The sequence below is a fragment of the Benincasa hispida genome, chromosome 9, assembly GCF_009727055.1.
Source record: "Benincasa hispida cultivar B227 chromosome 9, ASM972705v1, whole genome shotgun sequence".
Classification (NCBI taxonomy): domain Eukaryota; kingdom Viridiplantae; phylum Streptophyta; class Magnoliopsida; order Cucurbitales; family Cucurbitaceae; genus Benincasa; species Benincasa hispida.
Genome location: NC_052357.1, coordinates 59,320,891 through 59,344,146, shown reverse-complemented (window position 1 = coordinate 59,344,146; position 23,256 = coordinate 59,320,891). Strand labels below are relative to the sequence as shown.

Genomic DNA, 23,256 nt, shown 5'->3' with positions numbered 1-23,256 from the left:
GGAAAAAGAGTGAAATTATAAAACATCTTTTTAAGTTTTTATCTTACAAAATTAGCACATTTTTTTGTTCATTTCGCGTGAGATCGACCACCGATATTTATAGGGGTGTTCAAAAAACTCTAACCCGACCAATCCGGACTACCCAACCTAAACCGCAAGGGTTGGGTTAAAAATATTAAAAAAATATTAAATTCGGGTTGGGTCTCAAGTTACCCCATTTCAGGGTCGGTTCAACCCGACCCGACCCGATTGTATATATATAAATAAATAAAATTTAAAAAAACAGTTAATTTTTTTTAAAAAAAAAAAACCGGTGACCCAATCCGGAAATTTTGGGTTGGGTTGACCCTCCAAAAAAGAACTGTTCATTATTAGCCAACCCAAATTTTTTGGTTGGTCCATAAAAATCTTCCAACCCGACCCAACCTGGACTATGTACACCCCTAAATATTTGGTTAAAAAATTTATTGTTTTGATCCGAGATTACACCGAGATTTTAGTAATTTTTCCAAAAGATTATGTAATCTTCTAAATCTTATATTATTATATATTTTCAAATTTTCTCCAAATTCTATTATATTGATATCTTACATAGTTTTTTAAATCTTTACCTAAATTTCTAATTTCCAAATCAATATATTAATTATCCAAATGAATTTTTTGGATGGATCTCATGTGAATGATTTTTATTTTCAAACTTTTGGAAAGATTAATTTTTTTTTTAAAAAAAAAAAAAGATAAAATACGTAAAATATACAAAATCTCGATATGAATCTCAGGTAGATTAACACTAAGATCAGCAAACAGATTAATGCCCCGATTTTATATATTTTTCATATCTTACATTTTTTTGCAAATTTTGATCTTTCCAAAATTTTAAAAATTAAAATGCAATCATAAAAAATCTAATTGATAAATTCATTTAAAAATTTAGAAATTCATATAATCATGAAAACATAAAATTTGGTATAAGATTTGGATAGATTATTTAATATTTGAAAAAATGAATAAAATCTCAACATTCTAAATCTCGATGGTCGATCTCATCTAAGATCCACAAGAAAAACAAATTTAACACCGAGTTTTAAAAGATAAGTTGATAGTACTATTTTTAACCATTTTTCAGAAAGAGATTAATCGTCTAAAAAAATACAACTTTATTTGTGATATCTACCTTTGCTAGTTGCTTCCATTTCTCTCCATGCCCACAATGGATAGAATGAGTTGCAAAATTGGTCGTGCTCGAAGGTTGAAAAACAGAGACTAAGACTTCAAAATGGAAGACTTTTAAGATTGATATTCGAAACGAGACGACATAAAACCTATTTGGAATGACTAAAACATTTAGAAAGTTATTTCAAACAAGCTCATAACGACGTAATGATTGTAAATCGAAAGAAAAGGATAGATAGCATCACAAATAATGAATAGAAGATACAGATGGTCATTGTAGTTTCTATTCTTAGTAATGTGAAGAATAATGGATAGGGTGGTGTCAACTAGTATGTGATATATGTTGGTTCTTATCTGAATTGCAATAGGCACCATTTGGGATAAACTCAACGCTCTCTATGCCATTCATACATCTTTAGCTAAAATGTAAAGACCCTAATGCTAAAATTCTGTGATATGTATGGAATAAAATACACAGCTACATGTACCAAAGCCGCCTTCTTTTTTTCTTTTTGCAATGGCCTTTCTATGAAAACACCATGAGATAAAAAAAAGAAAATAAAATATATAAGAACCCGAGAAAAAAAAAAAAAAAAAAGAAGAAGAAGAAGAAAAAAAAGCCCCTAAATTTTCCCTCAACAATTAACTCGTGAATCATATAACAGCACAATTACCCAGCTTTATTTAGTCATAAATCAAACCCATCCCCACCACTATGGCTAATGGGTTCAGCCTCCTTGTATGAATCATTTTCTGGCAGTGATCATCAGTATACTTTTGTGGATTAACGAAATGTGCGAAGCGAGAACGAGATCATGAGAGGACGGATTACTGTTTCCATGGAGGCTGCTGATGTTTATAGCTTAGTAAATACCCTTCCCAACCACCATCAGGGCCATCGGGTTCTTTCCTTTTAGAACCAACTCCAGAACTTGAAGGTTGTCTCAACTGCTCTTCCACTGATCGGAGATGACCTGGGAATAGAAGCTGTTTTAAACCCCCAGAATCACTTAATCCAGAATTCAAATCAAATTTAGGACGCGAGTGAGCAACAACACCGTTGGGAGTGAGCTGTGCATCTGCCATGCCCATGATAAACGGTGGGTGTGAGTAAGAGGAAGGCGGAACTGCTGACATAGGGCCCATATATTGAGGCATAACAGCAGTTCCTCTTGAATCAACCATGTAAGGCATTGAACCACTAGGTTCATACATGGTTGAGAATGAAATGGTTGGCCCTGGTGTCAATCCATTGTAACCAATAAAAGGAGTCTGGTGGAAAGAAACTGCAGAATTCATCCCTAGTATATCTCCTGTCCTTGCCAAAGTAGCACCCATTCCAGTTGGCTCAACAGTTCTGCCATTTGGCAACGATGAGGCATGAAAGGGAAAATCTTTTCTACCGACTTCCACCCTTGTACCCATAATGGAAATAACAGAAGCATCCGAATTAGGCCGTCCATATGCAGTTGCATTTTGACTATACTTACCAGGGCCTTGATCTGGAGCATCACCTTGAACATATGGCCTATCATTCAAATCAATATTCCTTACCAGAGGTTGCATCGATGATGAAGAGCAGGCCGGAGAAGCACTGTAGCTATTCTGATTGTTGAAGAGTCCCTCCAATCTCAAATCTGATGCTGGAGCATCAACATCGTCGCCGACACAGTTAAGATCCAGCTTTAGTCCGCCAGATCTTCTTGGTCCGCTTTCAACTAAAAACTCTCCGGATTGTGGGAAAGATGATCCTATTTGTTTCCTGGTTTCTTCTCCAGTCTCAGCCACATTCAAATCAATGTCAAGAAAATCCTGCCTCTGCTTTGAACTATCAGAATTTCCCCCACTAGAAAGCGTTCTATCACTGTCAGGAACTTTACGTGGAGAAGCAGGCCGGAAAGCACTAGTGGCTGCAGAGCCTCTCCATCCAAGCGCCCCTTCAAACTGCAAAGGTGTTATAGGCAATCCAGAAGAAGCAGCTGGTCTTGAAACAGAGATAACAGATACCGGTAAAGACACTGGAGTTGCTAACTGCTCTGCATCATCATTAAATACGTCTTGATTTAGATCAAATTCACAAAATCCTTTTTCTGTACTTGCTTCTGCCCCTCGAGCTGCTTCGGTAACCATGGAGGATTCCATTTCATTTAAATTTTCTGGTTGAGTATCTAAATTATCTGGATGGGTTAAGCATGTCTCCGCATCAGAATATGATTCAGCAACATGACTTTTTGCAGATTGGACCTCCCTTCCTTGGAGATCAGCTGGCAGGTCCTGTTTTTCCGACACGGAGTCTGGTTTACCCAGCTGCCTAATTCCACCATCAGAAACTTTATCAGAAGAAGAGCTGCAGGATGGCTCTCTATATTCGACCACTTCTCTTTCTACTTCTTGAGCTACTTGCCGAGCAACCTCCAGAGCATCGACTATCCCATATTCAAGTTCCATGTCTGACCTATTATCAATTATATTTGAAGTTTTGGGATTTAATTTTGGTTTGGAAAAAACAGAATTAGTTATTCCACCGTCATCTTCCTTTCTCCGACGTTGTCTGTCTCCCTTTACTTGCCCAAAGTCTTCCATCCTCGAAAAAGAAGCCCCACGTTCCTCAAATTTTCCTATTAGACTCCCATTCATAGACAAATCCCGCAGAGTACTTCGATAACGGTCAGTATCTAAGCCTGCAGGTTTGAACACAGTCATGCTAGCATAATTTGTCTTTTTATCAGATATCCCACTTGCTGAATCTAATGTGGAAACTCTCTCACTATCTAGACTAGAACTACGCTGACGAGCACCAGCATTGTCAAGACCATCATTATCTTGTTGAGCTGGAGCTTCCTTAGCAGATTCTTCACCATTTGCAGCATCAAAACCTTCCAAAACACTTCCGGGATCCTGCATGGGAGAATGTGAAGAGTTATCTGATTTCTCTGTCACGCATGACCTACCAGAAGAGCCATCAATCTTATTCACATGGTTTTCAAGCTCTGGTGACTCATTCGACTTCTTTAAACCAGCTAACTGTTCATTATCGCTGCCTTCCCTCGCAGCTGAAGCCACACTAACTGAAGTTCCTCCTCCAACAGAACATAGAGAAGTTTCATCCTTCTTCAAAACATCCTCGATCGGTGCCAACATAACAGCACAGTTTGTTGCTAAATCTGGAGATCTATCTCTCACAACTGAATTTCCAGAAAATGAATGAGAGTTGAGCTCGTTTCTTGGAGATTGAACCTTTGAATCCTCAATCTTATCTAGGTGAAGTGCATCAGAGCTTCCAGAGGATAATATCTTGTCCCCAACAGGTTCTGCTGTTTGTTTTCCATCACTGGATAATTCTCTTGAAACAGATGCACCTGAAGCAGATGACCTTCCTGCTCCACGAGCAAGATTTGAATTCTCTTCATCATAATGTACAATGTGTTCTGCATCACGAAGCAAGTCTTTATCATTAATCTCCTGCATCCACCTATCAAGAAGTACACTCAATTCTTTCCCAAATCTAGATTTTCCATGGTCAGTATTCTCATAAAGACCCTTAATAGTAAACAAAATCCCAGAAGAAATAGATTTCTCAGCAGTTATATGTAGCTTTTTAAGTGCTTGTAACAAAACAATGATAGACTCTTCCACGGTGCTATCACTTGTATCATTACTAAACTTTTGAGCATCCTTAAGCCATCTTTGAATGAAGCTCAGTCCATCTAATTGGATAAAAAGATCAAGACAATCTTTATTCTCTGTAGCAGCAATAGCACCTGCAACAGCAGCCCAGTGCCTAGTTGCATCGCTAACATTCTTCACAAAACAATCCTTCTCCTTTTGCATAACATTGATCAACTCCTCAACTCTGCATGGGGCTGTAAGCCCATTTTTTATTTCAGTCAAGGTGAAAAAGTCTTCAAGTGTCATCATGCTTCATATACCATCCTTGAGAGCATGAGATGAGAGAACCTTTTCATCCATCTAGCAGACCAGCAGGTCAAAATTATGAAACAATGCTGCAAATAAAGGCAAAATACGTGTCAATCAAGAGAGATTCCTAACTTAACACCAACATTTGGTCATCGATTGATTTATGAGGTGACAATTAAAAACTTTACACCAAGTATAGTATAAGAAGCAGCAAAAAACAGCTATATGTTACCACACAAGAAAAGGACGGGGGGCCATCAATCATATATAAGAATGTTCAAACAGGAATAGCAGATAAATGTCCTATTGTTCTACACAACAAAAATATAATATCCCAATTATAAAAGGCCAGAAATGAAGCCTTGGTAATTAAAATATGTTATCAATACACCTGGGATAAAGTACACACTACACAAAGAAAAGTATTTCAAGTCCATAAGCTAAAAATCTAAATCAAAATAAAAAGAAAAAAAAATAGTTCAATTGCATCTCAGTCCTATATCTATACTAGTAAGTTAAAAATTAAAAATTATCAATTAATTGTAAGAATTGTAAGAATTAAGACAGTATAGTGTCTAAATTGATCTTGCACCTGAACTGCCTTGATGCTAGAACTTCAAGAGTATTCAGCAAGCAACAAGTATGATATTAACAAAGAAACCAAAAGAAAGACTTTCTTTCTCAGTCTAGTATACCAATGTTCATATTGATTACAGACCCTGAGAGATGTACCTAGAAACTACAGCAGAACGACAGTATTCCATCCAAATCACTCTTTCTTTTCTTTTCTTTTTTTTAAATAAGAAACATCAAGAACTTAGTCCAAAAGGACAAGGACAACCTAAGGGCCGAGTAGAGAGAACTCTCTCCCAGCAACTTGGCTAGTGGATTTAGAAAACACATTAAGCAGTGGATTTAGATAATAAGAGTAACAGTTAGAAAACCTATTTGACTATTGTAGGAATTTTCAATATATTCCCCAAAAGAATGGACGGTGACGAGCAAGAACATCGTCCCTGTTAAACTTTCAAAAAAGCAAAATTAAACACGATGTACCAATGAATCGTGATTTGGAAAACAACCCACCACTGTTATGTAGATTCCAAACATCGATTACCTACAAAATTCAAACCAGTACCCAGTGCCACAATCAAGGACAAAACCCACTTTAAAAGACCCGCTAAGGAGGGAAAATGATAATTGTTATCCACTAAATCATGAAATTGCAAAAACATCCAGCTACTAATATAACTCGATGGGTAAGACGACAATAATTCAAAATAACAACCAGAGTTAAGTAAGCAGCTCGTCCGTATTCCCAGAAAAAGCCAAACGAGATTTAGAAACTACCACCTATGGACGTATCTCAGTATGAAATGATAGGTTAGAAAGGAGAGAAAATGGAAATTAACAAACGATATCACCCTGCTTTACAGCCATTAAACGAAGAACCAGCGTGAATGAAAATGAAATGAAAATTTGAATAGGAGATTGTGTAAATTAATCCGCGGATAGCGATTAGGATATAAAATGAAGAAGGAATTAAGAATGAGTAAATATAAAAAAGAAAATGCACAAAACGCAACAGTATGAGTTTCTTGCCTTGACAACAAAACTCGAAACCCTAGCTTCAGACTGGTCGAGAAACAGGAGCTCCAAAAACTCCTCCTCCGAATTTCTCTCTCCTCTGGTTGATGAATGAGGATTTTCTCTCTCTAGAACTTGAGCTTTCTTTCTTTCTCTTTTCCGTTTACACAAAACCCTCGTTTTGTCGTCTGTGAAACCTTCCCCCACATCGAGCGAGAGACGGAAAATAACGAAAATGGCTCAAATCCTGATTTCTATGTTTTTCCCCTTTATTTTTTTTTATTTTTTTTTTTCTTAAAGACGATGGCACGTGGGACACGTGCGAGTCTTGCGACATGTAGTTCCGGTTTAACTCGGGTTGAGTTTATGAACCGGGAATGGTCGGGCCGGCCAGAACAAATAAAAAAAAACTGTCACTTTCTGCCATACGGAATGCCTTTTTGTAGGCTCTTTTTAATTATTAATAATTTGGAAGGAAATAATTGCAGTGTAAAGGAATTTGGACTTTCGACCAATTTGTCTAAGCTTTTACTGATTTTATTTTTTAAAAAAATGTGTTGTATTTTGCCAAAAAGTCCTATTTTTTTTTCTCATAAAAAGAATGTATTATGTTGGGAGACAAGGACTTTTTAGACCAATTATAAAATAAGTTATCTTAATTAGGAGTTATTTTTAGTTGGGTTTTATATCGATTTTTGCGTTGTGGGTCACTTTGTGACATTGAACTATGACCTTTTTTGCAAAGGCATTGAACTATGACCTTATTTAACTACTTTCAAACGTGTTTGGTACAGAATGTAAGAATTTAAATCGTAAAAAGTTAATATACTAAAAAAAAACCGTAAAAAGTTAATATTTTATTTGAAGGGTAAATATTGTTGGTCTTAAAATGAGAGAATAATAGCAAAAATATCTTTTTTTCCCCCTTTTTGACAAAGAATAGTTGCTGGATAGTTGTGTTTAAGGATATTTTTTATTTTTAGAATAAATATTAGCTTTTTGGGCATAAATTTAATATATTTGTTTTTCATGCCATCATCTTAATATAGTGGATGATTTTGGACTAAAAGACATAATTTATATCAAATAAAAACAAAAACAATAAAGCCGATGATAATGTTTTTTTTTTCTAATTAAGTTATAATTACTAAATAATAGAAGTAGCTTTTAAATATTTACTTTTCAAATGTTAGCTAAAATTTAAAAATATTGAGTGGTGGGAAAAAATAAAAATTATCAACTTAAAATGGCATATGGTTAATTTAAATGTCAAAACAAGCATAGCTTGATTGACATATTATATGTATAAGAAATCAAGAGATTTGATACGATATATGATTGTTTTCTCCCTATGAATGCTCGGTCAATCTATTATAGGATAAAGACATAATCTTAGGATGCTTAATTGGTCACATTTTTTTTATGTTATATAACTACTATTGTGACCTATCACTTTTTCTAAAAGAAACCAACTTCTTTTTATAGAGATATATATATGTATTTGAAGTAGAGGATTTCAAACTCCTATTAACAAAGAGTACAAGTCTCACTTAGCCTGAACATTTCAGATTAACCACAAACAAGCCTATCAAAAACTTTGATTAGAGATATTATTTACTACATTCATTTTTTTATATATTATTTATTCTCCATATTAAATGATGTATTTCTAATAATTTAATCTTTTTTAGAGTTAACTACCTAAGGTGAGAGATTTAAACCTTTAATTTCTTAATCGAGTATATATGTCTTAATCAATTAAAATTACGTTCGGCATTGCATTAACTATATCAAAAAGGTATTTTCCAAATCTTAACTATTTTCTGCATTTGGTAAAACAGATTCAAATTAAATATGTTAAAGTCACTTTTAAAAATAAGCTAATTTCACGTCGACTTTAGAATCCTTTTGACTTTTAAATTCTCCTGAAATCAGATAGGATTTTTAATTAATATTTATTTTTGAATTTTATACCTTGAAGATTTATTTTATATATTTATCTATTCCTCGTCTAATCAAATATATTTTCTATTATTCTTTTTTTAAAATATATATATATATATATTTATTTTTCATGAGTTAAACACATCAATTTTTTTTTAAAAAAAAAGTATACCATATTCATTTAAATAAAACTATTTTCCTTAATATTTGAAAACTAGTCTATAACAAACAAAATTTATCATACTAAACAATTATTTAAAATTCTAAATTACAAAAAAAGAAATTATAAATCTATCCTAGTCATTACATCTAAAATCTATTTTTGTATTTATTTATCAAATACTCTAAATTTAAACTGAAATTTACGAAACATAATTTTAGGAATTTTTCTAAAAGCAAATCTTGAAAGATAATGCAATGCGCCTATAGAGGACAATCTTCCGGCCATAATTGAGTGTGGGATTACTGGAGCATGAGACGTGCCAATGGATGGGACTTGCAACTTCAAATATTTTGGAGTCCAATTTCGCCCGAACCTAAGCGAGACCTGTCTCCGTTTCCATTAGCACACAGTCTCATCCACATTCAATTTATATTCATTGGAGGGCGTTGAGACCAAAAAACAGTTGGCAATGCATCAAACCCATGGGCCCATGATCCACCACCCTTCGAGTCCTTTTACATTTTCTTTTTTAATTTTTATCTAACAACTCTATCTCTCATCATATATTTTCATAAATATCTTTAAATTTGATTTTTTTCGAAAACGTATTTTAGTGTTATTTTTTTTACAATTTTATCCTTTTTTTATATTTATTTATATTCATTATATATATATATCCTTATATATTCTTATTTTTTAAGCTACTTTAATGATAGAAAGAGAAAATACATTTATAGTTTTTCTCATTTATCAATTAGAGAGAGAAAATACATTTATTTTATTTTTTTCTATTTTTCAATTAAAAAATGTATTTAATGAAATTTCATTTTCTATTTACGTTGGTTTTCACATATCAATTTATTGATTTTTTTTTACGGATTAATGACTATTTTAAATATAACTTAGAACTTTTTGACGGATTCATGATTATTTTAAATATACTTTAGAACATTTTGATGGATTCATGATTATTTTAAATATACATTAGAACATTTTGTTAGGTATTTGAAAATATTCTAACCAATATATGATATATACTACAGTTTATAAATTAGAGATTGACTCGATGTTTGACATAAATCACATTATAAACCAACATATGAAATATACCACAATATACAAATTTTCATAAATTTCATTTACACCACAATATATATATCACAATACAATAAGTCTAAATAAAAAAAAATACTTGTTTATATCAAATACTCGTTTATATCAAATTTGATATATAGTACAGTATATATCAAATTTTCTACGAAAGCTAAAAAAACAATACATATATATCACAGTATATATAAAAAATAGGGAAAAATCAATTTTCATATAGGGGTTTATAATCCATAACCTTCCATATTTATCTTTTCTTCTTCTTCAGCCATGGCCACCACGAATCTCTCTCCCCGTCATCGTTGACCGAATTTGCTTGCCCCACCATACCATCGATCGAATCTGCTTAACCCATCACCATCGATTCATCCCACGCCTTCACATCATCGATTCGTCCCAAGTCGTTCGTGTCACCTCGTGTTGAGTCATCAATTCGCTGAAGGAAACTCGTATGAGGAGAACCTTGAGCGAAAGCAGATCGACCAAATTTCATTAATTATCGAATACAAAGTTTACAGTAAACATACAAATAGATATGCATTCAAAATTAAATTATAGCATGCTTTTAAACGAAAATGGGTTTCAAGAAACCTCACCTTTAAAGAACCTTTCTTCGTGATTCTCCCTCGAACAATCACGAACAACTTGAAGACCTTTTTCAAGAATTTCTCGAACCAAAACCCCAACACAACCACAATGCTACCTCGGTATTCTCAGGGTGAGAATCCAGGAGTGGTTGGCTCTGATTATTTTGGTTTAGAAGGGAAGATTAATGTAGAGGAGAAAGATTGAGAGCTTTCTCATAAGACAAACTCACAGAACTTTTCTGTAACAACTTTCTCTCAATCGTTCAACAACAACATTCAAAACATAGAGGAAGAAGGAAAAAAAATTATTTTTCTTTTATTCTTTTTGCCATAAAAGATAATCACCTCCATCAAAGTGGGTGGAGAGAAAAGACGGGAAAGGGAGTTGTAACTCCCTTCCTTATTATTCAAATAATAATATAATATAAATAAATATGATAACTAACTTATCGAATTATATTTATATTAAATTATATGTTATATCAAATATAACATATAACCTATAGTTTTAATATTGTATCACATACAATATAAACTATAGTTTCTTTTCTCTATTAGATGACATTTAATATAAATCATATTTATATTAAATTTAATAACTGTGAATCCAATTCATAGAAAATATATTTGAATCTCATTCAAATATTTATTTTCACCCATTAAGCTATAATGTATCAAATACATTATGACAATTATATCACATAAAATTGAAATAATTATATAATTAAATTCCTCTATTAATTTGAACAATTCAAATTAATCCAAAAACTGATTCTCAACTAAATCCTTTTGAGCTACTAAGGAGAGCTCATGGACATGTAGCTTAAGCTCCAACAGTACATGAATAATTAATTAAACTCTTTAATTACATTATTCACCATCCGTTAACTGTCGGGCACTCTACTAAAGACTGACAGCTGCACTATTCACACTACAGATATATTTTTGTGTCTATTGGATATAACCAAGCAACAACGCGATGACCCTTCACAAATTGCTCGTAAGTACAGCTAGGCCAAAATACCGTTTTGCCCCTATAGTTACATCTAACTCCTTAAGTACCACTGATTCTTCTAATGAACAATAAGTCATAGTCCCACTATGACCAAGTTCTCTTGGGCCAAGAGAGGGTGTAGCCACTATGTTTAAGACCCGGAATTGGTCCTTAAGGGAGAAATTTATCTACTTGCTCCTGTATCGAGAAGGAATGAATTCCGTCTTGTGTAGCTGAGTTCCCAGCTTCTTAGTCAACGAATCCCAAAATGTAGGCCTGTTGAGTTGGCAATTTGGCCACTCTCACCCATACAAATCAAAGGACTTCCTTCATCAGCAAGAGTTCACAATTTACTCAGGGATTCAGGTCATGTCGCCTATGGTCATCCTAGTAAAATGTGAGTCTCTATTATTAACGACATTATATAAAGAGACTATAATTTCGTGGTCCGGTCTTATATAAACTCTTTGTATAGGGTACCCTGCTCGCATGTCTCCACATGAATTATCAGGATCAGATCATTTGTAGCACTTTACAACACTTGTAACACCTACAAAGCGGGCTATATCCGTAGTCTCACAAGGATAAGGTACCAAGCCTTATCCATCTACTACGGGCTGTTTAGGTTATTATTTAAATAGGATCCACTTTTATGTCTCTACATACTTGTTTAAATTACATGAAATAACTTCAGATCTTCGTTTATTAGATTGAGTAATGCTTATAAAATAACACTTATTTTATTAACAACAATATGTTAATACAAAGTTTACAAACTACGAAATTACAAGAAGATTTAGGACACCATTCCCAACATTCGCCCATGCCGTCGTCTACCGCCTACAACTCACATCGTCGAAGGAGAAAAGAGAGGGAGGGGGAAGGAGAAAAGAGAAGGAATCACTACAAGAAAAATCACTTTTAGTGACAATTTTTTAGTAACGCAACAAAACTTGTCACTGATTACTAATCTATAGCAACACGTCCGAAACATGTCATAAAAACAACTATTAGTGGCAAAGTCTAAATCAAATTTACTAAAAGTTTCTGCTACATACTATTATGCATCACAAAAAGTCAATAATCTTTAGCAACATGTTAATCGCCTAAAAGATGTTTTTTTAAGAAATAAATGGTTCAAAACTAAAATGATATTCTTTAAAATTAATTTTTCATTCCCCCCCCCCCCCCCTTCTCATTTTCACTTTCCCTCCCTTCATCTATTTTTCCTCTCCCCTTCTCCTCTCACTCTATTGGAAAAAAAAAAGGAAAAAGAGAAGAAACCCAAACCCTCTCCCATCTTTCTCTATTGAAAAAATCAAGTTTCTATATTTTCCTCCCTTTCTTAGTATCTTATTCTCCAGCAATCCCAGACTACTTGCAGAATGATGAGCTGCGACAACTTACAAACTCTGGCAACCAATTTTTGTGCGACCTAGTCTATGCGTTGATGTTGTGACTCATGAACCCATGACTCTCCCTCACTTTCAGCAAGTGCAATAATAATGAAACTCTAGATCTAACTTTTCATACGAGCGCCCACTTCATTTAGGTTCGTAAAAGTGTGTTCTTTCTTTTCAATGAGCTCTAGTGTCTTCCATAAACGGTTTTTTTTTTACCTTGGGTTTAACTTCCTAGTTCTACCACACTTCAATTTGGGCTCAAATCAAATTACCCATAGAGCTTAAGGTTCAAATCTGCGAGTTTGGATGCTTTAAAACACTAATCAACAAGGTTTAGAGTTGTTTTTGGTAAGATTTGGTGAATATCGTTACCCTTTGCACTTTCAAATTAGTTATAATTCCTTGGAATTCATCATTTGTTATGTTTTTTTTTTGGTCAATTTCAGAATATTTAGTGAACGTTCTATAAGTCTTAACATGCTTTGGATGGCTGCAGACTTGATTGAAGTATTTTAGATTAATCTTCAACTTATGAAAGCTTGTTGATTGTGATTTCGAACTTATTTGAATTGACCAATTAAGATTTATGGTGATTTTGGGTAATAATCTCCCTCTTGAATATTCTCTCAATTTTGATTACAGTTTTCAAATTAAGTTCTAATATCTAAATTTTGTTTTGATTATATAGATTGTTAGGGATGATGCCCTAAACTCTCGTGTCCTGTAGTTTGTAAACACAGTTTTGAACAAATGCTTGTGATGTATAATATATGATATTTTTTTCACTTTTGTCTATGAACATTGGATGTTTTATTTACTTTACCAAAAACCAATAAACTAAGATCCCTGGTTTTCATTTGTAACTTAAGCATATATGTGGAGACATACAAGTAGATCATGTCTTAAGTGATGATTAAAATGGTCTGTAGTATATAGATAAAGGAGGGATACCTTATCCTGGTAACGCTACGGATGCGACTCGCTTTGTAGAATAGTTATAAGTGTTGTGACTTGCTACAGATGGCTGATCTTAATCATTCATGTGAGGACATGCGAGCGGGGGCATCTTATACAAAAAGTTTATATAAGACCGAACCACAAAGTGTTATAATCTCGTTATATAACGCCATTCATGACAAAGACTTCACTTCATTAAGATGACCATAGGTAACATGACCTCAATTCTGAGTGAGTTGGGAACTCCTGCCTTTGAGGACGGTCCTTTGATTTGCATAGGTGCGAGTGGCCAGATCGCCAACTCAAACCTATCACTTTGGGGATTCGTCTGATTTGGGAGTTGGCCAGATATAAATATGATTTATATCTAGTGAAGGAGAAAATACTATGGTTCATATGTTGCATTTGATGTGATATTAAACCATAGGTTAATGAATATAATATGATTATATTTATTATTTATTTTTGGACATTTTCTCCGTAACCATGTGATAGTGGGAGGTTGAATTCAGTTTTCGTAACTGAAGAATAAAATGAAAATCGTTTTTATTTTACAAAGAGATCAGTCATTTGCTCAAGTTATAGTGTATATTGTCTATCGCATAGCAAACCGAGAGCCTACACGATAGCTCAATGTTTCTACATGATCGTATACACGCGCGCGGCTTACTAAACGATCGCATAGAACTAAACGATCATCTAGCTTTTTCCTAAATGGTCACGCGTCTGAGCGTTTACTAAAAGATCGTCTATATGATCGCGACTTATTTACTAAATGATCGTGTACCTCTTCCTAAACGATCAAGCATCGTCTATACAATAGACATCAGCCTTCTCCCACTTGCTTGGTCGTGGTATACGATCTTCTCCTCCTCCTTCCCTCTACCAAATCCAATAGAGTCCACACTTTCTGGATTCTCACACCGAGAATACCGAGGGTTCTAAGTGGTGGTGTCCTCCCCGTTGTTGTGTTCGTGTGGAGGTCATTCGTGGGTAGATGACCGGGTTTTGGTGGACGATTTACTTAGAATTTCTCAGCGAGAGCAAGAGGAACAGTCCCTATTCGATAGCGAGATTTTAGTGAAGAAGAGTTCTTCAACTGGTACATATTTCGTTCTCTTGTTATTTAGTTGTCAAAGCATGTCGGTAATTTATTGTATATTGCATATCTATTCTGTGATATTGTGAATGCGGTAGTTCTATGACAATGAGTTTGGAACGATCTCGCTTCCGCTCAGAGGTACTCTTTGATAAGAGTTCCTTCATATAGGGTGTAAGACGAAATTCACACCTACTCGATTTAATGTTAGGAGAAAGGTTGTTCTCTTAAGTAGTGAATCCAGGTCTTGAACAAAGGGCCCCGCCTTCCCACTGGTCCGAAAGGGATTCGATTTAGAGATTAGTTCATAAACCGATTATTCATTAGAGGATCAATAGGAACTTAAGGAACAAGACGTGATATCGAGGGTAAAACAGTATATTGACCAAACCGTTATTATGAACAACCTGTGAAGGGTCGACTTACTGGTTATGGTTAAATCATGTGGACACAAATATATCTACAATGAGGAGAATTCAACTGTCCATGTGGACACAAATATATTTACAGTGAGGAGAGTGCAACTGTTGAGCTATAGTGATGTGACTTGATAATTAACGAATACTAATTAATTTGGTCTAGAGAGTTTTAGCCAATTAATCTTAATCATTGGAGCTCATGATCTGTAGGTCCATAAGATCCCTCTACTAGCTCGTAAGACATGAACACCTTGCATTATTAAATTCAGAGAATTTGGAATGATATCAATTTGAAGTGTTCAAATTGAATTTCAAATTGAAATGTTCAAGTTGAAATTAGGGTTTGAATTTGAATAAGTTCAAATTCAAATTAGAGTTTGTACAATTATATTTGATATAGTTATTTAATGTTTAATTTATTGAAATTAAACAAAATTGGAGTTTATAATATTTAAATATTGATTTACATATTAATTACACTTTTGAAATTTTTTGCTATAAAGTGTAAATATTTTTGGAATTTTTTTATTTATAAGAATTTTCCTTAATTAAATGTATTTAATTAATTAAAATCAAATTAATTTCCAGTTTTAGAATTCAATTAGAGAAATTGTTTTTTTAAAATCTTTGAAAATTAATCAAATTGTTTTAATTAATTTAGAATTAATTGAATAGTTTGGAAATTAAGAAATTGAAAATTTTGAAATTTTGGGTTAAGTAGGTTTTGCCCACAAACACTTCAAGTAGGAGGTGTTCTTCCTTCAATCACACAAATCCCATTAAATATTCAAGCAGTTGTTGGCTATTGAGCTGAAGAGATGTTGCTTGCATGTATTCAGTGATTAAAAGCACTGAGTTTTGAAGGAGGAGTGTGAGATTGTAGCTGAAAAATCGGTTTTCAGTTAAAAAATTCACTCAAATTCGAGTTCCACCACTCAAATTCAAGGTTGAGAATAGTAAAGAAGATCTCTTGGTGGTTCACTGTTAATTTGGAGTGAAGAGCAGCTTGGATTTGGGAGATATCATCAAAGGTATGTTCTTCTTGAAACCCTCTTCAGTTTTTCTCTTGAAGCATGCTTTAGAACTTAAATTAAATGTAATTAGAGTGCTTATTGATTTTGTTTGCTTCCGTTGTATGCTTGTGTATCCCATCACAAATGTATGTTGTGAATGTTTGAAAGTATGTTTGTGTAAATTGATGATTTATTGAAATAGTTTTGTGTAATTTTAATTGTTTCTACCAAATGAAAATATATGACTAATTTTAATTGCTTTATAATTGTTCCTAACACTTGAAGCCAATGTTTGAAGCTTTGAATTAGTTTCGAACTTTTTCGAATACTTTTAGCTAGGTCCCATGTCATTTTTCGGTAATTTTAGGTGTTAACACTATATTTAGATCTTTCAAAATTCAATTAATGTGCTTTAAAGTAGTTTATAGTCATTGGGAACTCTTTTTTTAGTTCACGACTAGTTCAAAGTGTTCAGACAAATTTTTAAGATTGTCGTTAAGGTAAAAACTATTTTCTTGTATCTAGGAAATCTTGCAATTGTTTTTAGAGTATAATAATTAGTAAGTGGAGTTAAAACTAGCATGATGTGTTCTCTTTAAAAAGTAATATTATAAGGCATTCATCTTAAAACTTTAGTTTGTTTTAAAATGTTAGGTTAGAATATGTGTTGGACTGCTCTGACTATCCTACAGTTATGGTAGTCATAACTTAATTATTGTTTATGTTATGGTTTTGACTGAGCTGTTATAATTGCTATTAGAGTTGGCTTTGGTTCATGAGTTTCATTACCTTGTTGAGTTTACTTCTTTCGATAAGCTTAGTTGTCTATCAGTCTTTTCTCTTAGTTTTGATAAGCTTGTAACTTACTTCGATTGATAAGTTTGTTTATGGTTTCCATTGAGTTCTTTTGTGTTTATAAATTTATAAGTTTACGTGTATGCATTTTTGTAAATGAAAATGATTGATATTAGTCTTTTCTCTTAGTTTGATAGACTTACTTGTTTATATTTATAAATAATTATCTATTGAGTTGTTCTATTAGTTTTTTCTTTTAGTTTGGTTAAGCTTACATGCTTGTGTTGATAAGTTTGTTTATAGTTGATTGGACTGAGTTCTCTAAACTATATTGGAAGAGAGGTTTATGTTGGAATTATGACTAATTTTAATTGCTTTATAGTCGTTACTAACACTTGAAGCTTTTGTTCGAAGCTTTGGATTCGTTTAAGACTTACTTTTCAGCTAGGTCCCAAATCATTTTTGGTAAGTTTTTCAAGTGAATTTGTTGTATATGTTTACAAGTTTTTTGGTTTATATTTATATATTTTTCAAAATTCTAATTGTGTTTTCTATTAAGTTCAGGAGAACCATTAACTTGTTGAGTTTATGTTGAATAGTTTATATGTGCCTTTGTGTTTATGTTTATGCATTTTGCCAAATGAATTTGAAAACATTCAAGATGGAAGTAGGAAAATGCTTGAATTCAAGTTGGGTGTAGTGATGCCGATGACCTCATTAGAAAAAAGCTAGGTGTGGTAAAATTGACGATGAGACTTCTTGAAGTATTTAAGCTAAAAAAGACAATCATTTAGGGTCAACAAGTAATTTTAAGGTTTTAGAGTCTTGTACTTATTATAGTTACCAATTTTGTTGATCCTTGTTATATTACTTTTGTTGAAGTGAAATAATTAATTGTTATGTTTGTTGAAGATTGTGTATACAAATATCTTCTTACTTTTATTATATCTATATAAATATTTTTTAGTCAACCTTCTTTAATGTTGGTCAGTACCCCTATAATGTTGGTTTTCGATTGACATTATAGCTTAGTTTTGTATTAGTGATAACATGTTTATATAATAAATTAAATACTATTTTTTTTAATTTATGAAATACTTTTACCGACACTTACATATATTGCAAAAGATATTTGCAATGATCATTGATCCACATTCAACAACAATCTTATATGTTGCTAAGACTTAACTTTCAGAGGCGAATTTTCAACGTCACTGTATAACACAAATAGTGACAAAACATGTGTTGCTAAAAGTATGCTTTTAGTGATGTGTTAACATTAGTAAAAGTCAGGTTTCAGTGGCGCGCGGTGAACATATCACTGAAACTTTCGACTACGCGTCTACTGTGACATTCACAGCGACGCGACTCTAGCGTTGCCAAGACTTTTAGCGACGTTTTTTTTGCTTTTAGCAATGCATTTTACCATTCACTTAAAACTATTTTTCTTGTAGTGGAAGAGGAAGAGATGAGTGTGAATTATGGGGGAGAGAATATATGAAATATATTATTGGGGAGAGTGAATATATGCATGGGGGAGAGAGAGTATGCATGGAGGAGACACGTACATACATACATATATATATATATATATACATACATATATATATATAACATACATATATATATTATATATAGTTGAGGCTGATGCCCTAAATTTCGTTGGGTCCTATTGTTTGTAAACCATGTATGAACAAACTCTTGTATGATTAATAATATATGATATTTTTATTCACTTTGTCTATAAAATATGTGAAATTTTAGTTGCATTAACCACAAACTAATAAACTAACATCCAAGGTTATCATTGTAACTTAAACATGCATGTGGAGACATACGGGTGGATCATGTTTAAGTGATAACCTAATGGTCTATAGTATATGGATAAGGCTGGGTACCTTATCCTGGTGACACTACGAGTATGACCCGCTTTTGTAGGTATTCAAAGTGTTGTAAGTGCTACAAATGATCTGATCCTGATCATTCATATATTAGACATGCGAGTGGGGATATTCTATACAGAGAAGTTTGTATAAGACCTGACCATGAAATGTTTAGTCTCATAATATAACACTATTCATAATAGAGACTTTCATTTTACTAGGATGACCATAGGTAACATGACCTTAATCCTAAGTGAATTGTGAACTCTTGCCTATGAGGGCGTCCTTTAATTTGTATGGGTGAGAGTGGCTAGATCGCAACTCAACATGCCTACCACTTTGGGGATTCGTCTGATTGGGGAGCTGGGAATATAGCTACACAAGATGAAATTCACTCCTTCCCCGAAGTAGGGGTAAGTAGATAAATTGCTCCCTTAAGGGCTGATTCCGGGTATTGGACAATGTGGCGCAACACTCTCTCCTGGCCCGAGAAGGGTTTAGTCATAGTGGGACTATGATCTATTGTTCATTTGAGGGATCAGTGGTACGTAAGGAGTTAGATGTAATTATAAGAGCAAAACAGCAATTGACCCAACTGTACTTAGGAGCAATTTGTAAAAGGTCGTCGTAATATTGACTGATTATATCCAATGGACACAAAAATATATCTATAATGAGAACAGTACAGCTGTCGGTTTCTAGTAGAGTGCCTGACAGTTAACGGATAGTGGATAATGTAATTAAAGAGTTTAATTAATTATTCACGTACCATTGCAACTTCAAACTACAGGTCCATAAGATCCCCTTGGTAGCTTAAAAGGATTTAGTTGAGAATCAATTTTTGGGTTAATTTGAATTGTTTAAATTAATAAGAGGGAATTTAATTATATATGATATAATTAAATTGATTCAATTATATATGAGATAATTATCATAATGTATTTGATACAGTATTGTTTAATTGGAGGAAATAAATATTTGAATGAGATTCAAATATATTTTCTATGAATGTGATTTATAGTTGTTAAATTTAATATAAATATGATTTATTTTAAATACCATAAAATAGAGAAAATGAACTATAGTTTATATTGTATATGATACAATATTAAAACTATAGATTATGTGTTATATTTGATATAACATATAGTTTAATATAAATAAGATACGATAAGTTGGTTATCATATTTATTTATAATTATTTTATTATTTTGGATAATAATTCTAAATTTCTCTCCAACCACCTTAGTGGGTGGTTAATTGGTTTTATGGCAAAAGGAACAAAAGAAATTATTTTTCTCTTCTTCCTTACAATTGTTACACGATTGAAAGTTTTGCTATACGATAGAAAGTATCACAAAATCATTTTGTGTCTTCTTCAATCTCCTTCCTCCTCAAAACTAAAACAAAACCCTCAAAACTAAAATAATCAGAGCCCACCACTCCTGGATTCTCATCCTGAGTATACCGAAGACTCCCTGTGATAGTGTCTATTTTGGTTCGTGAAGTTCTTGAAGAGGGTTTTCAAGTTTGTTGCTGTGTTTGAGGTTCCTGACCAAGAGAGGGATTTACAAAAAGAAAAGTTCTTCCAAGGTAATATCCCTTTAACCCCTTTTCTTTATAAAAAGCATGTTGTAATTTGTTTAGAATGCATATCTTGTATGTTTATTGTAAATTTGTTTTTTCAATGCAAATGAAATTTGGACGATCCACTTCCGCTCAAGAATCTCTTTAAAACGAGTTCCTTCGATACATACATACATACATGCACACTATATATACACAAAGTAGATGAGGGCTAAATTGTAAATAACCATTGATATTAGTGAAAATAGGGAGGCCAATAGGTCTTTTTTGTAAAAAAACGAAATGTTCAAGACATTAACGCAATATGTGCCTATTCTTAAGGCCTTTTATGTATAAATCCCCTTTGTTTATTCAATAATTGTCAGAGTTAACGGAGATTAGATCATCGTACTTGGGTCATGATAATAGAATTGTGAGTAATCTTGTACAAAAATATTGTTGGATACTTTGAAAAAAAGTGAAACATTTGTGAATATTGAAACATTAAAAAAATGATTTCATTATATAGATTAAATTCATGGTTAGACACTTCAAAATAGATTGAAACTATCAAATTAAAGGATGTTTTATGTGCATATTTTGTTGGGATCGGTGTCCTAATTCTCCCGGAGTCTCGTTGTTTTGTAAAGATACAGATTGTTTGATGAATAAAATAATTTCTATTTAATTTTGGAATTTACTCATATCCAATAAACAAAGCTCCTTGGTTATCTTATGCGAACTTAAGCATGTATATGTGATATACAAGTGGATCATGCCTTAAGTGATAACTTAAATCTGTCTGTAGTATAAGGATTAAGGTGAGATACCTGATCCTTGTGACACTACGGATATTGCCCGCTTTGTAGAGGTTTGCAAGTGTTGTAAACTACTACAAATGGTAGATCCTGACCATTCATGTAGAGACGTGCGAGCGGGAGTGTCCTATACAAAGAGTTTGTATAAGACCTGGACCACGAGATGACAAGACTCTATATATGACGTCGTTGATACTAGAGACTTACATCTCACCTAAACGACCATAGGTGACACGACCTCAATCCTGAGTGTTTTGGGAACTCCTGCCTTTGAGGGTAGTCCTTTGATTAGTATGGGTGAGAGTGGCCAAATTGCCAACTCAACATGTCTATCTTTTTGAAGACTTGTCTGATCTAGGAGCTAGGAACTCAATCCATAAGATGGAATTCACTTCTTTCCTGAAGCAGGGATAAGTAGAGAGATTGTTCCCTTAAAGGCTGATTCCAAGGCTTGAACATAGTGGCCACAACTTCTCTTTGGAAGAGAAGACTCAGTCATAGTAGGACTATGATTTATGTTCATTAGAAGGATCAATGGTACTTAAGGAGTTAGATGTAACTACAGGGACATAACAGTTATTGGTCGAGCTGTACTTATGAGTGATTTGTGAAGGGTTGTTGCACTTCTGATTGGTTAAGATGGACACATAATATATCTGTGGTAAGAAGAGTTCAGCTGTCGGTCTTTAGTGGAGTGCCTGACAGTTAATGAATGGTAGATCCTATGACTAAAGAGTTTAGCCAATTATTCACGTACCATTGGAGCTTCGAGCTACAGGTCCATAAGGTTCCCTTGGTAGCTCAATGGATTCAGTTGAGGATCATTTCTTGATGTTGATTTGAAATGTTCAAATTGACAAGAGATAATTTGATTATATATGATATAATCGGTATGATGTATGAGATACATCTAGTGAATAATTAATGTAAATGAGATTTACATTAAGTGCCATGGAATAGAAAAATAACTATGGTTTATATGCTTCATGAGATTAAATATTAAAACCATAGGTTATAAATATAGTATGATAAGTTGGTTATCATTTATATTTATAATAATATTAATTAATGGATAATTAAATCATTTTCTCTAATAACCAATTGAGTGGGAGGTTATTGGTGGTTCATGGTAACCGTGAGATAAAAGGAAAATTGTTTTCCTATTTTTAGTAAGTTTTTGCTAATGTTGAATTGGTGAATTTTCTCTCGAAAAAAGAAGTTGTCAAGTAAATACGGATTTACTAAGCGATTGTCACACCCCGCCCTGACTGAGGAGAGGTGTGAGGGACTGCAAATACTACCCTTTTGTGATATCTATTGCCCATCTGAACCTCTTTACTATACTCAGTAAACTTTAAGTCAAGGAGATAACAACAACTGATTAAGTAAGCCCATTTTATTACAATAATGTAACGTTTATATAACTCCAAGACTTAACTACAAAGTTTACAACAACCACTCTTAAAACCCTCTAGAAGTGCAATTGTGGCATGTAGCAGACCTTGACCTTAGCAGCACCCTGGAACTCCTCACCTTTCGCTACCTGGGAAGAAAAATATTTGAAAAACGGGGTGAGCTTGTTAGCCTAGTGAGTGACAAAAAAACTGATTCTTATGAAAAAGAAGTACCGTCGTGCCTTATGTAGTTTTGCTCAGATACCTTCTCAAAACTGTGTCCTTCAGTATCGAGCTACTCGGATACCTTCTCAAATGTCTTTCGGTATTGAGTTTCAAGTAAAACTAGTCATACAAAGGCTTTCTTTAATAAAACATAGAAAACATGTCTTTATCTGAAAGATCTTTCTTTAGAACATGGTTTCCTTAATAT

The 23,256-nt window shown here is 33.3% G+C and overlaps 1 protein-coding gene across 1 annotated transcript; it reads right to left on the bottom strand.

Moving 5' to 3' along the window:
• Positions 1-1,547: 1,547 nt before the first annotated feature.
• Positions 1,548-6,921, bottom strand: LOC120087121. The gene is made up of 2 exons (XM_039044011.1): positions 6,694-6,921; positions 1,548-5,177 (listed from the first exon to the last, which is right to left on the bottom strand). The coding sequence occupies exon 2, from the start codon at positions 5,089-5,091 to the stop codon at positions 2,002-2,004; it is 3,090 nt and encodes a 1,029-aa protein (XP_038899939.1). The 5' UTR covers positions 5,092-5,177; positions 6,694-6,921; the 3' UTR covers positions 1,548-2,001.
• Positions 6,922-23,256: the final 16,335 nt, after the last annotated feature.

Bases quoted from the DNA above. Each gene is read 5' to 3' on its own strand.
- LOC120087121 (XM_039044011.1), bottom strand. From the start codon at position 5,091: ATGATGACACTTGAAGACTTTTTCACCTTGACTGAAATAAAAAATGGG.